Source organism: Alosa alosa, chromosome 21 (assembly GCF_017589495.1).
Source record: "Alosa alosa isolate M-15738 ecotype Scorff River chromosome 21, AALO_Geno_1.1, whole genome shotgun sequence".
NCBI classification, from domain to species: domain Eukaryota; kingdom Metazoa; phylum Chordata; class Actinopteri; order Clupeiformes; family Clupeidae; genus Alosa; species Alosa alosa.
In genome coordinates, this window is record NC_063209.1 from 27,604,419 (window position 1) to 27,627,938 (window position 23,520).

The 23,520-nt window shown below is 43.8% G+C and overlaps 1 protein-coding gene across 1 annotated transcript; it reads right to left on the reverse strand.

The window, feature by feature from the left end:
- Positions 1-390: 390 nt before the first annotated feature.
- Positions 391-17,341, reverse strand: lipca (lipase, hepatic a). Its single transcript, XM_048231352.1, has 8 exons — positions 17,017-17,341; positions 12,234-12,412; positions 8,072-8,251; positions 7,161-7,278; positions 6,578-6,817; positions 3,902-4,144; positions 2,916-3,030; positions 391-613 (listed from the first exon to the last, which is right to left on the reverse strand). Exons 1-8 carry the CDS (start codon positions 17,108-17,110, stop codon positions 391-393), a joined length of 1,392 nt encoding a protein of 463 aa, XP_048087309.1. The 5' UTR covers positions 17,111-17,341.
- Between the last annotated feature and the right edge of the window lie 6,179 nt (positions 17,342-23,520).

Below are 23,520 nucleotides of genomic sequence, written 5' to 3' on the forward strand. Positions count from 1 at the left end.
CAGGCAGCTCTATGCCTTGTGAAACCTCCTTCCTTCACGCTTGTTACGTATTTTCTGTGTCACCGATGCTTTGGTGTGCTTCTCTAAATCTCGTACGACACGGTAACTCACACTGTACATTTCCCATCATTCGCAATTACAGTGCTCACACTGCACACTCGACCTGCTCACATTGCCAAACGGCTGACAGAAAAATCTGATATGCCAGAAATTAAGAACATTGATTGTTACATCCTCTAAGCGGGCAATGTGAGTCTGCTCAAACGACACGACAAATCGGATTTGGAATTCGGCTCGATTCTAAAGTGTGTTGCTCCGACGGAGTCGGTCGGGGCTAACTAGAGACAAACTCATACAGTGTCTGCTCAGCTTCATGGGAAAGAGGGACACCTACTTCTCCTGGGTCTCGCCGGACTTGACGCGGATCTTTCCAACGGTGAGCTTGGGCCCTCGGGCGTCTTGGCCCCAGGGGACGAAGGTCTGCATGCGGTTCCAAACGTTGGTCCACACAGGGCTGCCCTCCCAGTGGAACTTCAGCATCATCAGCTCCCCGATGTCCGTGTCCAGCGTGATGAGGAACGAGTAGGTCTTATTCCCAGAGATCTCCTCGATGCTGAAACACACACACACACACACACTGGGTCAAGAGTTTTTACTTGTGATTCACCTCATATAGGGCAACCATTATGTAATTATGATATATTATCACACATGGCTCGTGGTAATTAGATATTACACTTTTGCCATAGAAGTGTGTGTGTGTGTGTGTGTCTTCATATTCATACCTGTTATTTTTATACACACATAATACCAAGTGGCATATTTAATTTGACAGTTGACCTTTCTGTCCTCTCTCTTCCTCTCTGTGAGTGTGTGTGTGTGTGTGTCTTTATATAATGTACAGTGCATATCCACACACAGGCATTGGGTTTTACACGCAAAACCTCTTTGAAAAGTGGCCCAGTGGCTCTGTGCCAGGGACAGTAGGACTCTTGTGAAGGCAGCCATGTTATTGCATGTGAGCGAGGGGGAAGGCTCAGTGTGGAGTTGCTCCTGTGTGTGTGTGTGTGTGTGTGTGTGTTGTGTGTGTGTGGTGATGTGTATGAAATCCCTGTGAGTGTGTCATTTCAGTTGTGTGTGCATATGTGTGTAACCCTTCTGTGTGTGTGTGTGTGTGTGCAAGAGAGAGAGAGAGTAGTTAGGATTCTATTTTTATAACCACAGCACGCTTCATTTCTCAGGAGCACAACCACATGCAGCCCTGCGCTGTGTTCTCCCATAGTGGAGAGAGGAGCACTGCTGCTGGTCTCACACACACACACACACACACACACACACACACATGCACGCGCACACACACACACACCGCGCACACACACACACACACACGCGCGCACACACACACACACCCCAGCCACTGTGAGCACTGGGAGAATTGTGTGTTTGTGTGTGTGTGCGAGAGCTTTTGTGTTTGTGTTATGGTTGTGTGTATGTGTGATGTTTGTCTGCACGTGGATGCATGTGCCTGGGTGAGTGCCTCTATATACAGTATGTATGTCTGTGAGTATATATATGTGCCTGGGTGAGTGCCTCTATATACAGTATGTATGTCTGTGGGTATATATATGTGCCTGGGTGAGTGCCTCTATATACAGTATGCATGTCTGTGGGTATATATATGTGCCATGTCTATATACAGTATGTATGTCTGTGGGTATATATATGTGCCTGGGTGAGTGCCTCTATATACAGTATGTATGTCTGTGGGTATATATATGTGCCTGGGTGAGTGCCTCTATATACAGTATGTATGTCTGTGGGTATATATATGTGGATGGGTGAGTGCCTCTATATACAGTATGTATGTCTGTGGGTATATATATGTGGATGGGTGAGTGCCTCTATATACAGTATGTATGTCTGTGGGTATATATATGTGCCTGGGTGAGTGCCTCTATATACAGTATGTATGTCTGTGGGTATATATATGTGGATGGGTGAGTGCCTCTATATACAGTATGTATGTCTGTGGGTATATATATGTGGATGGGTATTTATTTTTGTCTCTAGGGGTCATAACCCCAGATGGCAAGTGTGCTCATCACTCTGCCAGCAGTTGTAAATGGGTTATGTTTCTTTCTCTCATCTTTTATTCCTCTCTCTCTCTCTCCTCCCCCACTATCTTTCTCCATCCTGTATGAGTGTGCATATGCACACACACACACACACATCCATTCTTAATGCCTTAGGCTCCAATTGTGTGGAGACAATGTGTTGTTCTTGTGATTTGTAGCATTGTTCCGTTGTATTTTTTATCCAGTTGGAGTGTGTGATGTGCTCGTGATGTGCTTGTGATGTGTGTGTGTGTGTGTGTGTGTGTGTGTGTGTGTGTGTGTGTGTGTGTGTGTGTTCTCCCCCATCACTGCATGGCGCACGTGAAGGTTCTCCCCCTGTGTCAACTACACTCTCTCAAAACATTACTTGGCTTGCGCAACACTGACTGCTGAGTCTGTTTAGAATGTGACGAGACAAGGCGTTAGATAGTTCTTTCAACCGTATGTGCATGTGGTGTGTGTGTGTGTGTGTGTGTGTGTGTGTGTGTTGGACATGTCCTAAGCTTGCCTATGTCGCTCTATCTTTGGAGGGTGTATGAGAAAGCATGTATGATGGCATTTGTGAAAATATGTGTAGGAAGCATGCTTGATTGCATCTGTGTGTGTGTGTATGTGTGTGTGTGTGTGTGTGTTTATTCACATCCGATTAATTGCGTTTGCGAGCATATGTGTAGTTGCAATTAGATAATGTGAGAGGTCTGTGTGGGTGTGTGTACGTGCACATGCATGAATGCATGATTTTGTATCTATATGTGTACACAACCGTGTGTGTGTGTGTGTGTCAGTGCTAACACAACTCACAAGTTGATGGACTGCTGTTCACTGTCCCCTTTAGTTCCTACGAGTTTGATGGTGAGTGAGGGGTCCGTGGTCTCGATCTGGCTGATGAACTGGATACGGAACTGGTAGTGGTACACTAGAACACATACGGAACAACGGTAGAGTCACACTCATGTATTACCTAATTCAGGAATGGCTCTGGCAGGGTTATTCCCTAGGCATGGCCCTGATCTGGCCCTGATCTGGCTCTGAACTGGCCCAGATCTGTTGGCACACAAGAGATGACTGTTTCAGGTGAACTCTTACGGGTCACACCGGGCACACAGATGAAGAGTTCCATTTGTGGAGCGCAAAAGTCATTTTAGAAGACTAATTTGTCTAATTTTATCAAATGTACGCACCTAGTGTAGCCAGTTCTATTAGTTATAGTGGAAGCTAATACTTTACAAACAGAGCGCTTCAGTTGCCCACCCAGTGTAACCAGAGACTTTCTAATGAGGAGACACAGCACTGAAGAAATCCTCCTTAGAAATGCATGGGCTTAGTTTGACTACACATATCCCGCCCCTTCCACGGCAAAAAAGTCGACATGTGATTGTGAATACATGGTGGCAATCATGTGGTGTGTTGTGAATATATCGTGCCAATCATGTGTTGTGATCTTGCCGCTGGAGCAATGTTGGTGTCGTGAAGCACAGGCCCATTTCTGCCGAAATAGATGCCCGATAAGTGCCCAAAAAGCATTGCAATATGGTCGCCGAGTGGAGGGACTTGCCTAAAAGGACTTTGCTGTAACCTCGCTGTTAGATTTGGGCTTCTGTTTATATGATAACTGGGTGGGTGTCTTCTTGTTATGGGTAGAGGGTTGGATTTGGGCTTCTGTTTATAGGATATCTGGGTGGGTGTCTTCTTGTTATGGGTAGAGGGTTGGATTTGGGCTTCTGTTTATAGGATAACTGGGAGGGTGAATTCTTGTTATGGGTAGAGGGTTGGATTTGGATTCTTACGTTTGTAGGGCATCTGTGAGCGAGTCTTAAGGAAGAGCTTCTTGCTGGTGGCAGTGCGAACCCTCTTGATGTCGTAGCCCAGCTTGTTGCAGCGGTTCTTACGGCAGTCCAGACACAAACCATTCTCAAACGCACTGTCGTCGCGGCAACGGTAGGCCATGCTCTGCTTGTCTTTGTTGAGCAGAGAGTCGATGAACAGGTGGACGGAACGTTCATGGGCACACTTTACAGTCTGCTCGAACCCTGGACACACACACACACACACACACACACACACACACACACACACATAAAACAATATTTGTTTAATACAAATATTGCTTGTATAATATCAGAGATTCAGGTCAGGAAGGGTAGCACCAGAGAGGGTTAAAGCGGAGCTAGTAATTAAGGATCTTTGGTAGCACTCTTTCCTGTGGTGTGTCATATGGAAGTCAACACACACACACACACACACACACACACACACACAAACAGAAAACAACAATAATTTCAGAAAAGCCACTGTGACTTTGATAACAGAGACAGGGATGATACAGAGTGATGCTGTGGAAGTCCCGTGGGAATATCTCTGTCCCAGCTCTGGCCATCTCAAGCTGAACACATACGAGTGAGGAGTAAGGATGAGTGATTACGACTATGCCTACTGTATGTGCGACTATGACTGTAACGCATATTTATATACACGACTATGTCTGTAAATCATAGTGTCATACACGACTATGAATGTAAATTATATTTATATACACAACTATGAATGTAAAGCATATTTAAATACACAACTATGACTGTAAAGCATATTTATATACACAACTATGACTGTAAATTCTATTTATATACACGACTATGAATGTAAATTCTATTTATACACACGACTATGAATGTAAATCATATTTATGTAAATAGGGTAGACAGTGCCCACTTAGTGTGCATATGCAAATTCATTATTAATTAATAACTTATTTAATTATCACAGTGTATAACGATATAAGGATGCACATGCCCGTCATCTTGTGTCATAATAATCGCTCATTAACTTACATTATATTATTATATAATAATAATATAATTACTATTACTAATACTATAATTACTAATACTATACTTATATTATTATAATCACTGAATAAAGGGGGTGGGGTGGGGGTTGATGAAGAGGGTGAGCCCTGGATGATTTGTCTTTAAAGCTTGTGCTGATCTCCATCATGCTTTGAGCTTGTCCTCAGTGGATCTGGAGCCCAGGCATAAGCTATTTCCCCAGTCATTTCATTGTCATATAGAACGTATACAATACGTTTTGTTTTGGTTTTCATTATAGGATGCTGTCTAAGATAAGCGTTGTTTTCCTCTGCAACACTTGAAAGTCATCTATATTTACCTTTATCCTATCAATGCCTTTATATCTCCGGTTAACTGTCTTTTAAACTGCATTTACTCTGTCTTGAAGTCTCCCAGAGAGAGAGAGAGAGAGGAGAGAGCTCTGATAGATGTGTGTAAATAAACTCCAGACACGCTCCAGACCAGGAAAGGATTCATAAGGGAACCAAGTGACACATTAGTGTCTCATATATTCCTGACGTGCTGCCAGCTCTGACAGTTCTGTTTCATTGTGTGAGGATCTTCACAGGACAGGCCCACTGCCTCCAGGCGTAGAGGATTAAAGAAAGTGTGTGTGTGTTCGTGAGTGTGTATGTGTGAGTGTATGGAGGGGAGGGGGCTGTTATAATTAAGATGTAAGGTTGACAGATGGTGTGATGCAGTTGTGCATTTCATACAACACTCCCTATTTTAAAAAAAGGAAAAAAAGTCCGTCTGTGGTGCTGCCTCGTCAGTGTGGAGCCTTCACTCATTATGGTCTGCAGCAGAATCACTGTGTTCCTCACTCATTATGGTCTGCAGCAGAATCACTGTGTTCCTCACTCATTATGGTCTGCAGCAGAATCACTGTGTTCCTCACTGATGACACTAATCCTTCATCCTGGGCCTGTCAGGGTGAATGACGGACTTAGATTCACTATTCAGGGGAAGAATTTAATCTCACACACAATATATATGTGTGTGTGTGTGTGGTGGGATTGTTAAACATTTATGATGCTGCTCTAATGCTGGAGGTATGAATGTAATCAGTTATTCTCTGCTGGTTTTGCTTTAGTAAAAGCTGCTATCCAAAGCAGCTACTTATCCTGTAAGGGGTAATTATGATTATAGTCACTACATGTGCATTCTGGGAAATTGCAGCAAAATGCTGGAGTCTAATTATTTTCTTATTTAGACCTTTGTAGTCCTAATGGTCTGTGCACTATATTGGACTTTCAATGTTTTTCTCTTCCAGGTTACACTCTTCCGATCCAGTCATTTTCTGTACAGGATGAGGTGGGAACTACAATTCCCAGAATACCTTTCCCTACCTATCGACCTGATCGTATCTCGTGTCGAGGTGGACAGTTGAAATTATGACCACGGGGGGTGTCTCGGTGAAATGTTGCGAGACAGCTGGGAGATTTCACACTTTTCAACTCGGAAAGTGTTACAGGAAAGCAGCATGAAAGGCTGTACTGGGCGAGATGGGAGTAGAGGTTGTCTTAACCATGAGACCGTACTGGGTGAGGTGGGAACTACAGAACTACAATTCCCAGAATACCTTTCCCTACCTACCAACCCAGTCCTATGTCTTACCCATGAGGCCGTACTGAGTGAGGTGGGCGTAGAGGTTGGTGACGTGCAGATGACAGCCTGGCTGGAAGGCTCCCCCGTTGGGGTAGAAGTCGAAGTGTGCCACGGGCTGCTTGATGCCCACACTCAGACCCATGCGCTCCTGCGTGAAGGTGTGGATGGCGTCCACGAAGCGGGCATCGTCCGGGGACAAGCGGTCAGTCGAGGACATACCCTCAAACAGGGGGCCTGCAGGGTCCAGACCTGGATACACACACACACACACACACACACACACACACACACACACACACACACATGAACAGCATGCACATACATGAACAGCATGCACATACACACACAAGATACTTCAACATTCACACTGAGGCTCTTTGTAGCACTACAGTACAAGTACATGCTCATGTGCCCATATAATCAATGTTGATTGTCCATATTTACTGGACTGTTAAGGATGACTACTGCTCAAGCATGATTGGATAGGATGATGAGAATGATTGTGCCTTTCCCATGACAAAAAGATGAGCTGTGCATTAAGCTCTGTGTAATGTTTTATGTATGCTGTTGCACAGGTGCTGTTAGTTCTTACCTGTGATGCGTCCGACCTCTATGGAGTCTCCCAGGTAACTCCCAGCGAACCCAGAGATGTGTGCGCCCAGGCTGTAGCCAATCAGGTGCACCTTACTGGCAGGGTACTGCAGGAAGTCCTGTCAGGGCCAGCCAAACTCATCTGTAAGTGGATAACTCCTAGCCTACAAGAGATCTATTGTATCTAGATTGTATTTTATAGATTATTGTTTTTATACAACAATGTCTATTGTTAGTGCATCGGAAGTAATCTTTCTCAGGCCCACTGTGGCCCGTCTCTATGTTCTTTATGTGGAATCATAGTAGGTCATCGGCAGATTGTGCCTCTGGGTAAGTGTGTTCTTTTATGAGTGATGTGCACAACACATCACATGGCCTTGTGTGAAAATCACACAAACTGAGCAGTCCCTTAGACCCAGACCATCTGCCCTTTCAAATGCATGGCTACACACACACACACACACACACACACACACACACACACTCACACACAGATATACACATTCTCTCTCTCTCACACACATACATACACACACACACACACACACACACACACACATTCCAATCTTAAAATCCCATGTGAAGGATATCCACTGCATGAATTTAGTGAGGAAATTGAAAACTGTATTCCATCATTAGCACCTCATCTACTACTCTAGCACTCTTCATTATTCATTGTGAATCAGAACTGCTTAAGAATCAGAACTGCTTGTGAATCAGAACTGCTTAAGAATCAGAACTGCTTAATTATGTTTAATGACTGTATAAAGAAAATATTAAGTAGACTTGTGCATGGGGTCAGTCAAGGCTGGAAAGTTAGATACACACCACCTGTGTGTGTGTGTGTGTGTGTGTGTGTGTGTGTGTGTGTGTGTGTGTTTGTGTGTCTGTGTGTGTATGTTTCCATCTCACCTGTAGCCAGCGCAGCAGGTGAGCGATGTCCTGCCCCACCACCCTGGTGTTGGTGGCTGCGACTGGGTAATGCTGGTGGGCCAGGGGCAGCCAATCAGTGATGACCACGTTGACGTCTTGGAGCGATGTCTTCAGCGCAGTGGCCAGTTTGGTCACCCAGATCTCCATCATACCGTCCACCTGCAGAGGCGACAGAAACACTGTTAATGTCAGGATGGTGGTGGTCAAGAGGCGACAGAAACACTGTTGATGTCAGGATGGTGGTGGTCAAGAGGCGACAGAAACACTGTTGATATCAGAAACACTGTTAATATCAGGATGGTGGTGGTCAAGAGGCGACAGAAACACTGTTGATATCAGAAACACTGTTAATATCAGGATGGTGGTGGTCAAGAGGTGACAGAAACACTGTTAATATCAGAATGGTGGTGGTCAAGAGGCGACAGAAACACGTTTGATATCAGGATGGTGGTGGTCAAGCGGCAACAGAAACACTGTTAATATCAGGATGGTGGTGGTCAAGAGGCGACAGAAACAGGATGGTGGTGGTCAAGAGGCAACAAAAAACACTGTTAATATCAGGATGGTGGTGGTCAAGCGGCTAGGGCTTTGGGATATGGGCTTCCAAATGACACTCCAATAGGCTGTGAGTTTGACCTTAGGGGTAATTGCCTCCATTGGGCCCCAGAGCAAAACACTTAGGCTAAGTCCACCCTCGGTCTGCTACGCTTCAATATGGATTTCCATTCCGTCGACAAAAAACATTTAAGTTTCAAAGCACGCCCACATTATAACCATTGATATGCAAATCACACGACCATTCACCTGCCAGAGGTTGCTACTGCAGGACTGTGTGTAGTTAGCTCACTCTAACAGGTTGCTATAGCAGAACTGTGTGTAGTTAGCTCACTGTAACAGGTTGCTATAGCAGGACTGTGTGTAGTTTCACTGTAACAGCAGGACTGTGTGTAGTTAGCTCACTGTAACAGGTTGCTATAGCAGAACTGTGTGTAGTTAGCTCACTGTAACAGGTTGCTATAGCAGGACTGTGTGTAGTTAGCTCACTGTAACAGCAGGACTGTGTGTAGTTAGCTCACTGTAACAGGTTGCTATAGGACTGTGTGTAGTTAGCTCACTGTAACAGGTTGCTATAGCAGGACTGTGTGTAGTTAGCTCACTGTAACAGGTTGCTATAGCAGGACTGTGTGTAGTTAGCTCATTGTAACAGGTTGCTATAGGACTGTGTGTAGTTAGCTCACTGTAACAGGTTGCTATAGCAGGACTGTGTGTAGTTAGCTCACTGTAACAGGTTGCTATAGCAGGACTGTGTGTAGTTAGCTCATTGTAACAGGTTGCTACTGCAGGACTGTGTGTAGTTAGCTCACTGTAACAGGTTGCTACAGGACTGTGTGTAGTTAGCTCACTGTAACAGGTTGCTATTGCAGGACTGTGTAGTTAGCTCACTGTAACAGGTTGTTATAGCAGGACTCTGTGTAGTTAGCTCACTGTAACAGGTTGCTACTACAGGACTGTCTGTAGTTAGCTCACTGTAACAGGTTGCTATAGCAGGACTATGTGTAGTTAGCTCACTGTAACAGGTTGCTACTGCAGGACTGTGTGTAGTTAGCTCACTGTAACAGGTTGCTATAGCAGGACTGTGTGTAGTTAGCTCATTGTAACAGGTTGCTACTGCAGGTTGCTATAGCAGGACTGTGTGTGTAGTTAGCTCACTGTAACAGGTTGCTACTGCAGGACTGTGTGTAGATAGCTCACTGTAACAGCAGGACTGTGTGTAGTTAGCTCACTGTAACAGGTTGCTATAGCAGGACTGTGTGTAGTTAGCTCACTATAACAGGTTGCTACAGGACTGTGTGTAGTTAGCTCACTGTAACAGGTTGCTACAGAACTGTGTGTAGTTAGCTCACTGTAACAGGTTGCTATAGCAGGACTGTGTGTAGTTAGCTCACTGTAACAGGTTGCTACTACAGGACTGTGTGTAGTTAGCTCACTGTAACAGGTTGCTACTGCAGGACTGTGTGTAGTTAGCTTACTGTAACAGCAGGACTGTGTGTAGTTAACTCACTGTAACAGGTTGCTATAGCAGGACTGTGTGTAGTTAGCTCACTGTAACAGGTTGCTACTGCAGGACTGTGTGTAGTTAGCTCACTGCAACAGGTTGCTACTGCAGGACTGTGTGTAGTTAGCTCACTGTAACAGGTTGCTATGCAGAGCAGCAAATGAATGGCAAAATAATGTGTCAGTGTGAATGTCAGTGGATCGCAGAGCTAGAGCGAGTACACTCATTGCTGGTCATTGCTCATTGCAGTGCTGGTCATTGTGCGGACCCAGTGTAAAGCCACCCTATTGACATTGCTTAGTCAAGTTATTCTTGTGGCTTTGAGTGAGTTAAGTGAAGTTGAACGTTTCGTGTGAAGTTTATGTCATAACATACTGACGTAACTTTACTCACTCAAAGCCACCAAACAGCTGCTGTTGAGAGTGATCATGTTTTTTGTTTTGCACCCCTGCTTGTCATGCAGAGCGTGTGAAAGAAGCACAGTTTTGTTTTCCAGTGGACAGTATTGATCTCGTTCCTGTGCCTTATCTCTCTTGCTGTAGTCAAACAGTGATAGCGAATGTGCTTCGCAGAAAACTGCTTTCCCTGGACTTTGCGGTTTGGCGGGGGAGTGTTCTCAGCATGTCCTGTTCTCTGGAGTGCCCCGTTGGCCGTCTCCATAAGTCAACGGCCTGGTCTCTGCAGACGTGCTGGATTACACAACCCCATTTCATAACCGCACCTTGCCGAGATTGGGAGGTACATCTTCTGTGTATGGGCAGCCATATAGCCGAAACACACACGCACACACACACACACACACAAACACAGATGCACACATAAAAACTGCATGGAAAAGTTCACAGAGGTTGAGAGACATAATATATCCCTAGACCTTTCAATCATTTTGATTGATTAATTGGTGTGTGCTTGCACTTTTCTCACTTGTTCCTGTGCACTCTCAGACTCAGACGTGTATGTGTATTAATATATGGAGAGTCCTCCACTAAGGAGGCAGAGGACTAAGAGCTCAGGAGGCAGAGGACTAAGAGCTGAGCTTGTTTGGCTCTGGTCTGTCCAGGAGTCAGATGGGATGTAGTTGCTGGCAGTGTGCTGCACACACACACACACACATACACACACCCATACACACACACAGTTGCTGGCAGTAATGCTGATACTTTTTAGGTTTAGGACACACACACACACACACACACACACACACACACACACACACACATACAGTTGCTGGCAGTAGACAAATTCTTTAACAGCAGAAAGAGTAATTAAAGTATATAATATAAAAACACAACTAAGCAGTAAGGACAGTAGAAGATAAAGAATATGCTAAATTTACTAAAATATAAATTATACTAACACTTAATACAATATATAAAAATATACTAAAATACAAATTATACTAACACTTAATCTAAATCAATTCTAAAAACAGTATCCACATTGTGGTGAATAATAAATCAGAGGCGCTTGCAATGACTGAGGCAGGGACTGAGCCTGTGATTCTCTGTGCATAGTAAGGTATGGTAAGGTGTTCTAAGGTGCTCTGTGTGAATGAGTGTCATGGTGGTAGTGCTATGGTGATAGTGGTCATGGTGATAGTGCAAATGAGTAAGTCAACAGTGCAACAATGCAGAAATAAAGTAAAGTAAAGTCTATATATCTATATATTTAACTATTTAAGAAAATGTATAAGTGTGGCCACAGTTCGGCTGTGGCATGGAGGGGGTTATGCATATGTGCTAATGTGCTAATATAGCACGCAAACAGTGAGGCATAAAGACAGTGGTACAAGTGGCTAGAGGACAGACAGTACCAAACATGGAGGGGGTGAAGAGGCAGACAGACTATGCAGAGAAGTCTATCTCTCCTCTTCCCTTAAGTGAGGCATTGAACAGTTCAATGGCACTGGGGACAAATGACTTTCTCAGTCAGTCAGTTGTGCAAGGCAGTGAGCGAAGTCTCCAGCTGGTTGTGTGTCTGTTTGTGTGTTCTTAGTAATCCATCAATGCATGATGATCAAGGGGTGTGTGTGCGTGCGTGCGTACGTGTGCATGCGTGCGTGTGCATGCGTGTGTGTTTTCTTACCGACCAGCCGTGTGTGATGATGAGGAGCGGGTGTGTGCTGTTGAAGCCACAGGCTTCGAATGTGTGTGTCTGGAAGAGCTCCAGAACGCAGGTCTCCTCCATGTTGTCTCCTCCTGTGTAGAACCGGAACACCGACTTCGGCTCGTATGGCATCTTCATCCTCTGGCCTGGCTCCAGGTCTACACACACACACACACACACACACACACACACACACACACACACACACAGAGGAGCTGAAGTCACCCATTATACCTATATAAAGTAGAGAGGGCTTTGGCTAGTTAGCATCACCCAGTTTCCTTTGCTTATTAATTAGAAATTATACACACGTCATATATACACTAATGCTTTGTCATCTCTTTGTCACCCCCTCTCCTAGCCTGTACCTGTGTGGATTTCAGTGACGTATAACTCATTTCTAAGCTAACATAGGTCAGAGAAAAACCCAGAACTTTCTCTTTCTGGACCTGACTTAATCACATCTTTGTTCATTGTTAACTGTAAATCAGTTTTCGATCTCGGTTTTTCAGTTCAAGTTGCTGAAACACATTGGGGTTTTTCCATTGGGTTCAGCACAGTCCATAGGTTAGCCGTTACACACAGCTTACAATGCAAGTCTGGCATTCCTGAAGATAAACCCATTTAGCCCAACCTGCTACAACACTAGCCAACACAACGCAGAGTCCAGCCCTGCTGTGTGAGGTTCTCGGTTCTCCGCCACACACACACACACTCACACACACACAGCAAACTTTTACATCAGCATGGCACCAACACCAACAAAAACAACAGTAGGGTTGTGTGTCTGCTTTGGTAAGGGATGTTCACACAGCATGAAAACTGAAGTAGCGCAGAGCACAGTGTAGTGACCAGTCAGACAGGCCCTATCTGCAGCATGACACAGTATAGTGACCAGTCAGACAGGCCCTATCTGCAGCATGACCAGTCAGACAGGCCCTATGTGCAGCATGACACAGTATAGTGACCAGTCAGACAGGCCCTATGTGCAGCATGACCAGTCAGACAGGCCCTATGTGCAGCGTGACCAGTCAGACAGCACCCCCTGGGTTGGGATGAACTTAGAAACTGTAAAGTAGGTAAACCATATAGAACATAGAGTAGCCTAACTGTATAGAAATGCATATATGCTCCATAAAACTCTTTACATACACTATTTTGCTATCTTTTCCTGTCTGCTCTCTGTTTCATCCATGCTTCATAGTTTAGTAAGTAGGCCTCAGTAGCCCATCACATGTCCAAAGTGAAGGTGAACTCTACACTAAACTGTACAAGCTCTAGTCTAAACTCTACAAACTCTACTCTAAACTCTGTAAGCTCTACTCTGAACTCTATCAACTCTACTCTAAACTCTATAAAGTCTACTCTAAACTCTGTAAACTCTACACTAAACTCAAACTCTACTCTAAACTCTGTAAACTCTACTCTAATAACTATAAAGTCTACTATAAACTCTGTAAACTCAAACTTTACTCTAAACTCTATGAACTCTATCTATGCAGCGAGCTCCTCTAAGTAAGAGTAAGACCCTCATCTAGTGCATTCACAGCACATTTCCCTGGCTTGGCACCTCCTGAGTGTGGTATTGGCTGCTATCTGGCTTATTTTACACTGACCGCTGATGGCCCGCGCTGGTTGCACATTCTGGGCCGAGAGGATCACCAGCATGCTGCATGAGCACAGCTGCTGTTATGTTACCATCTCCACACACTGGACATTACAGATTCTTAGAATATTCAACTGAGGCTGCACCAACATGTTTCATTCTATGTGGGTGATAAAATGCTGTAGGCTAAGGTATTTGCTCTGGAAGCTAGACTGCCACCTCTATCTTTCACCAGTAAATTCGTTCATTCATTCAGTTCACTGTTTAGTCATTCATTCATTCAGTTCAGCCATGTGTTGCAGCCCCAACCAGTGTGCTCTTAGACAGATAACTAACGCTTGAGCAATCACTAGGCTAGGCTTACACACACACACACACACACACACACACACACACACACACACACACACACACACACACACACACACACACACACACACACACACACACACACACACACACACACACACACACACACGTGCCCTCTCTGCTTTAACGTCACACAGAATGAGGGGCAGCCGTGGCCTACTTGTTAGGACTTCGGGCTTGTAACCGAAGGGTTGCCGGTTCGATCCCTGATCCAGTAGGAAAAATGTGGGCGGGGGAAGTGGTTGAGCTCTCCCATGCCCACATCCATTGAGCAAGGCACCTAACCCCTCACTGCTCCCCGAGCGCCGCTGTAGCAGGCAGCTCATTGCTCCGGGTTAGTGTGTGCTTCACCTCACTGTGTGTTCACTGTGTGCTGTGTGTGTTTCACTAATTCACGAATTGGGATAAATGCAGAGACCAAATTTCCCTCACATGATCAAAAGAGTATATATACTTATACTTAGAATGATCATTCCATGTGTGTATTACAACAAGCAACTCGGCCTCTAACACTAATGCACATTCTCTATAGGAGATGCACAGTTTAGCATGGTGCAATCTCACAGCTTTACTCTGCAAGTTGTAGATTCTCATTAAAGATCTGCATTCTCCCACTATCTGGGCACCTCTCTGCCTCTGTAGATCCTGTTGCCAATCTACTTTGAAGGGAAGCTTGAGATCCAGTTGAGTTTCAGCTCCTAAAAGGATAAGATCAGTGGCCCCCACCTCTTCCGAGGGCCAGCTCACTATGCCTGGCTCTAAGAGAGGGCCAGAGACTCGGAGTATATTAGTAACCATAAATAGCTTAGTGCTGTGAACAACAGCAGTCTACCTTAGTTGAATATTCCATTCCATTTAATCATAGGCTGCAATTTAATACCATTGTTAGCAGTGTTTATATTGCAATAATGCCATATCAGTGTAAAATGTAGCTCAAATTAAATAATACTAATAAAAAAATAGCATTCCCAAAAGTATTACCAGGGAGTCCCAAAAGTGTATGTTATTCAAAATGTGTGAACTCTGAACTCTGTGTCTTTGCATACACAGCTCAAGTTGTGAACAAGCAATATCCTACAAATAATTTGAAGTTCTCAAACTATGAGAGTTTTATAAAGTGCTGGCAAAAACATCTGAAATTACCACTTTCACTCACCTGATGAGAAAATTTGAATGAGTGAATAAAAAATAGAAATAATTATCCCAGAAAGTCCCAGAAATATGACTTGAATAGAAGTTAGTTAGTTATTAACAATTAATTGATAAACTTGTAGAATACTTTAAGCACTCATGCAGTCAGCATAGGCCTCTTACATTGTTTGCAAGTAGGTATGCCTACATTTCATTCCGTTTTTGATGGCAAACGCGAAACAGCGCCAAAACAACCACCAGTGGACAAAAAGAGTATTACATGTGTACTGTTAAGACTCGCCATAGAGAATGAATGGGGGAAATTACGGAGGTTATAGTTTGACGATGTCGTACTGCCATGTGGGCCAGATGCTATATACCACGGACATGTTTTGGGGGGCCACCCAAAATGAGGTGGCGGGCCGTAGTTTGGGGACCACTGGATTAGATTGACCGCTATAGTCTGACCTGCACCACTGTCCTTCTCTCCCAGAGCATTGCCAAGGCCAAAGCAGACCAGACACCTCTTGCTGTCTGTGTCACTGGGGCCGAACTCTCATCACCCTGCCCCTGTTCTGCCCTCACTGTCCTGCTCTGAAGTTGGACTGAGCTCTCTTCTGATTTCCAACAGCGAGGCCAGGGCTGCACTGTGCCAACCTGTGGGCAGCCCCCACCCCCCTGCTGTGCCCTGCAATACTGCAGGTACTGTACCCTTGATCAAACCCCAACATTCTAAAGTTGCCCCTACAAATACCAACAAACCCCATCATTCTAAAGATGCCTTAACAAATACCAACAAACCCCAACATTCTAAAGATGCCTTAACAAATACCAACAAACCCCATCATTCTATAGACCCTTTCAAGAGAGTTCCATTATCAGCATCATAGTTGGCCCCACAAGGCTTCCGTTTTAACATTCCATATGTTATCTTAATGTAGAGGAAGTAGATTGGGGCCCAAATAGAACGTTCAAGCATTGTTTTTGTTTTTACTGTTGAAAGCATAGACTGCATATATAGAAGTATAGAATAGAATCTATATATACAGTCTATGGTTGAAAGGGTCTATAGTTGCCTTAACAAATGCCAACAAACCCCAACATTCTAAAGGTGGCCCAACAAACACTAACCAGAGCCTCTCTCTCTAGGGCACTGACACTAAGGCGGGGATCACATTAGCCAGCGGCAAGTGGCAAGCGTAACGCAATGCTCAGACCCTAATACGTTCTATCTTGTTCCTATGGTAACACAAACGCTTTGCCTTAACTGACAATTGAATACGCTCGCGTTGCTCTTTGAAAGTTGAACCAAGTTCAACGCTCAGCTTGCTCAACGCTAGTGTTAGGCCAACATTGCCACCGTTCCATTGCCAAACCATAGAGAACAATAGGAAACCTGCTGCTTGCCGCTGGCTAATGTGATCCCCGCCTAACAAACCCCAACATTCTAAAATTGCCCCAACAAACCCCAGCATTCTAAAGTTGCCCAACAAACAGCAACAAACTACAGTTCTAAAGTTCTAACACATTATAACCTTGCTTAGACAATGTCCAACAAATGTCAACAAACCCCAACACTCTGCTTCAGGTTCACTTGACTGATAGCTCCCCCAGACCTGCTGTGGGAGCGCCATGCTCCAGGTAGCCCACACCCACCTGCTCTGTTTCCTCTCTCTCTCTTGGCGTCTCCCAGTTGAGACAGCACCAGCAGGCACGACAGCCCCATCAGCCTCATCCGCACGGTGGCCATGGCAACGCAGGTATGCCGCTGCTCCACTGAGTCCAGGTACGATCAGGTGAACAACTAATCCCAGTTTGTGTGTGTGTGTGTCAGGTGTCCCAGTACGTTTGTGTGTGTGTGTGTAAGAGTGAGTATGAGCACTTAAGTCTTAAGAGTGTGTGTGAGTATCCAGACGTTCCAGCGTGTGTGTGAGTGTGTGAATGTATGGCAGTTCAGGTGTCCTGGACAGAATAGAGGCAGGCTGGTTGTCAGGCTTTGAACTGGGAGAGGGAGGGAGCTTATAAAGGGGTGGGGGAACGTTGGGATGACCATGGGGTGAGCCTCTACAAGTGGGGAGAGGGAAGGAATGTGGGTGGGCCACAAGTGTGTGTTTGCATGACTCACTGAGAATGTGTGTGTGTGTGCAGTGATAGCAGAAATGGGAGAGGGGCTCAGACTCATACTCTGATTGGTTGCTTATGGAAGCTGATTGTGAAAATGGGGAGAAATGATCAGCAATTTTATGTGTGTGTGTGAGAGAGAGAGATTAGATAATTAGGTGCATGTGCTTATGTGTAAGTTGAACATGAACATAATGTTCAACATAATGTAAGCACTATGTGTTTTATATATATATATATATATATATATATATATATATATATATATATATATATATGTGTGTGTGTGTGTGTGTGTGTGTGTGTGTGTGTTTCAAGTTTGTCTTTGTGTGTGTTGGAGAGGTTGGATCACCCTGCGTAGTCTTTCTCCAGTCTACAGTGAGAGTCCCAGTGTGAGTATTGGCATTGACAGGAATGACAGCTCAGCTCCACAGAGTGTCGGGCCTTTGCACGCTCGGCCCCCTCTGGGCTTGAGCAGTTATCAGTGCTGCTGGCTGCTATCTAAATGACTGTGATCAAGGCCCAGTGCAGGGTAAACAGCACAGAGGCGTCGCCAGCACACACACACACACACACACACACACACACACACAGGACCACCGTCCCGCTCACTCAAAGACACCTCACACTGCCGCCTTTCATCTGCTGTGACCCAGTAGAAGCTCACCGCTGGAAGACGCATGTAGACATCATCGCCGGATAGCATATCAACAGCCATGAGCAAGCAATTCTGTGTGCACGTGTGTGCGTGCATTTGTGTGTGTGTGTGTGTGTGTGTGTGTGCGCGTGTGAGTGAACTACATACTGCATGTGGGTAGTTCCCTAATCAGGCCATGCACTTTGTTTCAGAAGGCCTAAAAATATCATTATAAAAATATCATTATTTATGTTTTTTTTTGTATTCTTTTTTAATCTACATCTATTGAAAGATAGATAAAAATGTTTCATGGGAACTGGCGTTATGTATACAATGTTAAATGAGTGTTGGAGTGGACACCTGAAATAAATTTAGTTTCTTTCTTTTTTGTGTTGGACCATATATTTCTACCCTTATTTCATATTTCTATAACTACCTGCCAGTTCTATTAGAATTATGATAACTCTGTTTTCTTCAACATCACAATTGTAACACATTAAAGCATGGCCTACTCTGGTCCAGTTTTCTGCTCACTGTAAATTGTTAATGTTATGTTTTCAAGAACAATCCGAGACCCTCAGGGTTAAATATTAAAAAATTTCTCACATGGCTATACTTTTTAAAACATGCTGATGCGTTTCAGCATTGCTGCCCTCGTCAGAGCTTGACAAAATGGTTGCTTTTGGGCCTTTGCCACAATTTAACCGGTGATCGCATGGATAGCAGCCTAGTAGGCTTCTTTGATCTCTAACTGAAGAGCACCAGAGAACATCCAGTTCTATGCTCTAGCAGCATTCCTTGTCATTTGTTTTTTTGTAAATGCGCTGAAGTGGTGTAGTTTTAAAATTAAACATCAATTTGAGGATGAAACTGACTGAAAGATGTTTTGTGTCAACAAATGGTATTGTTGCACTTTTTTTCTTCAATTGTCAAGCTTAGTCATTAAATAACAACATACAATTATCCAACATAACCACATACAATACAATTTGCAGTGGTCTCTTAATTTTAAATATATAACCGTCAACTCATTCGAATGTCACTCAGCACCCGAAGGATGACATCAGGAAAATGTGCAGTGGTCTCTTCATTTTTTTCCAGAGCTGTATTTTGAGGAACACAGAAATGTTTGCGTAAAATATCAAATGCTTACCCTGTTCATGAAACTACCCATGTGTGAGTGCGTAAAATATCAAACGCTTACCCTGTTCATGAAACTACCCATGTGTGAGTGTCATATGCATGTGAGTATGTAAGAAGGTGTGTATGCTATGCATAGCACGTGCATGCTGTGTTTTGGTAGGTGGTTAGTTTGTGTGTTTGCACATGTGAGAATCTACAGCTGAGTGTGGGTGTATGTAATAGTGTGTGCACGTGTATGTCTCTTACATGTGTGTGTGTGTGTGCGTGTGTATACCTGGCAGATCAATAATGGCAGTTGTTTGTGGGAGAGAGCTTAAAACATAATCGTTAAATGCATCACTCTCGAAACTGTCAACATTGGATCATTTAGCTCATGACTATAGCATAGCTAGAAAGTGTGTGTGTGTGTGTGTGTGTGTGTGTGTGTGTGTGCGTGCGTGTGTGCGTACACGCACATGTTTATGTGTGCTTGCAAAATTTCAGTTGTTTATGAGACTGAAACAACATGTTGAGAAACTGAAAACCTAAAGGTTGGACACACAAGTATCTTATCACATTTAGGTTCCCTATGGTGTCCAGTCTAAAAGTCTAAGAGTCTGCCTACCCATAAAACAAAGCAAACACCACTACCAAATAGCTGAGCTGGCACTGGTAAAAGAATGCTTACATGTAAGCCCATATCCCATCCAAACGAAAAAGGAGATACCAAATGTGGTTAAAACAATGAAGACAAAAAACATAGCTGACCTTTAAAAGTGCCATATTCTTAGTGGCTTAAAGCAGAAACATAGGGGCTTCACATGTGACCAAACGTTAGGTCACCCCATACCTGTCAACACTCCCGGTTTTCCCGTGTTTCTCCCAGCACCCTCCGGTTGAGGAGCATCTCGCTGCAGCCTGCGGGAAGGCGGGCTTGACATTAAGCCCAGCCCACATCCAAGTCAGCCATGTTTTTTTGTATTACGTCACGCAGTTTAAAATTGCTGGCGGCGAGAGGGAGGCAGAGAGAGAGCCTGGACTCGTATGGCAAGCCGTTCAAGACAAAACGTCTGTCAAAATAACGCCTCCACGTGTAGATTTTTTACTTCTTCAGGAGTAAAAAATAGACGTCTGGCGTCAGGCGTCAAATTTTTACGTGTGCCATGCGCCAAAACTTTCGTCTGGCGTCCAGAGGTAAAAAATGGCGCCTGGGGATTTGCTGCAATGCCAGAGCCTTTGTGCCAGAGTAGACACAGCATTGGCTGCTGGAAACAGGAAATGCAGCCGCTATAGTTGCAGCAGAAGAAATAAGATGCCAGAGCAATGTGCAGCATATTCCTGCTCAAATTGGCGGACCATGTAAACAGGGCTCGGGGATTACTTTTCACAAGTAAGATTTAACATTATCATTACTATTGGTTGTATTTTGTGAATGCAATATTACCAGAGAGTTGAAAAGAGCAAGGATCTTTGTTATTGTATGTAAATCGTAGCCAGCTAGCTAGGTTACTTGCTAGGTGTTCAGGTGTTCACCGGCTATGAACTGAGACTTGATGAGTCATATTCCATAACACTGACTTACATTACAACTGACACAAGAATGCTATTGTAGAAATGAATCAAATATTACTAATATAACATTGGCCAGCGAATTTTACACAAGTGGCACAGACTGTAGCCTATTATCGAGCAGTTGCTACTTGTAGTTTAGCTAGTAATAAGTGTGTTGGTGGTAGCTTCACTATTTCCAGAATAAAGTAACTTTTCAATAGCTTAACTTCTTTATATGAAGTAGCTTGGCCAAACAAGCTACACTTTTGTCATGTGAAATTAGCACAATTTAAAGCAGCTTCCTATGTAGTGAACTAGCCTACTGCTGTGTTTGTGTTACTAAGCTTGCTACATTTGACTGGGGAAGGAAGCTTCTTTCCTGCGACTGTCACCCTACTAAACTCTAGCTCTACATCCCGGTGACATCTAACGAACTTAAGCCCCCATCACCCCCGCCCCGCCCTGATGCCTCCTTGTCTGTGCTTGTTGAGGTGTCCACGACCATGGTGACTCAAGGGCTGCCATGGTAGGAGTATATACTTATACTATATACTATCGACCATGGCAGCCTTGACAGGGACAACACCTAAGACGGACATCCCCACCCCACCCCTCACAACTGGACTACCCTATCCCATCCATAGTGTCTATTTATTTACAAACTTATCCATAGCCATATTCTACTGCTCTTCATCCTGCACATACACTTATTCTTAATACTATTATAATGTTACTGTTTCTGCACTACAATGGTACTGTTACCACACTGCACATAGCTGTACATACTGTACATATCTGTTTATATGGTTTATACTAAATATCCATATTTATTCAATTTGTCTGTAATATATTCACTGCATATATCTAATATTTTTCTTACTACTACTATAATGGTACTGCCACTACATTGCACATATCTGTACATGTTGTTTATATTACATGGCCATATTTATTCTGCTCTTCTAAGGTTACTGCTAATACACTGCACATACTTATTTTTAATTTATACTACTCTGCAAACTGGCAAACTTCAGGAAAAACTCAGGAATCAAGTTTATTCTGTTACAAGCAGAGAGGGTACAAAAATGGTCTATGTAGGCCTAGCCCAGGCCTGGAAGGCCTAGGTTGGCCTGTAGCCAACTTCTCCTCTCTTCCGTTCTACATCTTAGTCTAAGTCCAAGTCTAAATCTGACAAACATTGCAGTTCAGTTACTTTTGTAAGGGTTAAACAAAGGAGAATTTTGGCAACAAAACAAGCCCACTTGGTTGGCTCTCCACTTGGCATCAGACACACCTACTCACACCCACTTCACACCTATCTGAATAGCATGAGGAGAGATATCTTATAGATCAGAAATATCACTTATAGAATGTTCCAAACATTCTCACAATCAAATTATTACAATCCTTGTACTGAGACTATCACAATGATACCAGACATGAATACATTTACATTTCATGACACACGGATACATTATATCAAGGTAACATCCTTTGTCCTGTATACCTGATAGCCCTTGAGCCACTACATTAGCATTTGATTGGGGGAGGGGAGGGTGTCTTTGTTTTAAACCAAGAAGGGCCACATGGATAACGGAAACTAGTTTAGAAATTAAATTATTATTCATTTTAACCGTAAAATTATTGCTATCAGTACCAAATACTTTGTATATCACATTGCACTTTTCTGCTTTTTTGCACTTCTGGTTAGCCACAAACTGCATTTTGTTGTCTCTGTACTTGGACTCTGCACAATGACAATAAAGTTGAATCTAATCTAATCTAATCACCTGCATTCGCCACTCTGTCTCCCATTTTCCCACTGTCTGGATGACTCGGTCCTCTTTTATGGAGTTTACCCAGTTTCATTATGTACTGCCAGATGTACTGATCAGAAACAAACCTACAAACTTGCACTTTTCAATGTTTATGGACCTTTTCTAACAGATATTGAACCCAGTAACACCATTTCCTTTACTTATTCCAAACCAATGTCTGTTTATCAAACTTTATTTTTGATGGCACTGAACTTACATATGAAAACACTTGAAAATGTGTATGGAATTACAACTACATTGAACTCATTACAACTTGTATCAAACCAGTTTTTGTCTATGCTGTCAAACATTATGGATTATGTTCCCAGTTTTGATCTGGAATGTCATCACTTTATATGATATACAGTATCAGAATATTCTATTACTGTTAAGCCACTATGAACACAACCATGTTTCCTGTATCAGCTCTTCTACTCTGAGTCAATTTACTCAGGTTTGTCACTCAACCACGTAGCCTACTTGGAATAGCCTACCCCTCAGGTGTCTGAATGGCTGATCTCACACTCGACCAGTAGGAAAAATGTGGGCAGGGGAAGTGGTTGAGCACTGCTCTTCCATGCCCACATCCGAGGCTGAAGTGCCCTTGAGCAAGGCACCTAACCCCCTTACTGCTCCCCGAGCGCTGCTGTAGCAGGTAGCTCACTGCTCGGGGTTAGTGTGTGCTTCACCTCACTGTGTGTTCACTGTGTGCTGTGTGTGTTTCACTGATTCACAGATTTGGATAAATGCAGAGACCAAATTTCCCTCACGGGATTAAAAGAGTGTATATATACTTATACAGAAAGGTTCCATAAACATTTAAATGAGATCAGCCATTCAGACACCTGAGGGGTAGGCTATTCCAAGTAGGCTACGTGGTTATGGGTGCAGAGAGACCTGTAACGCCTCCCT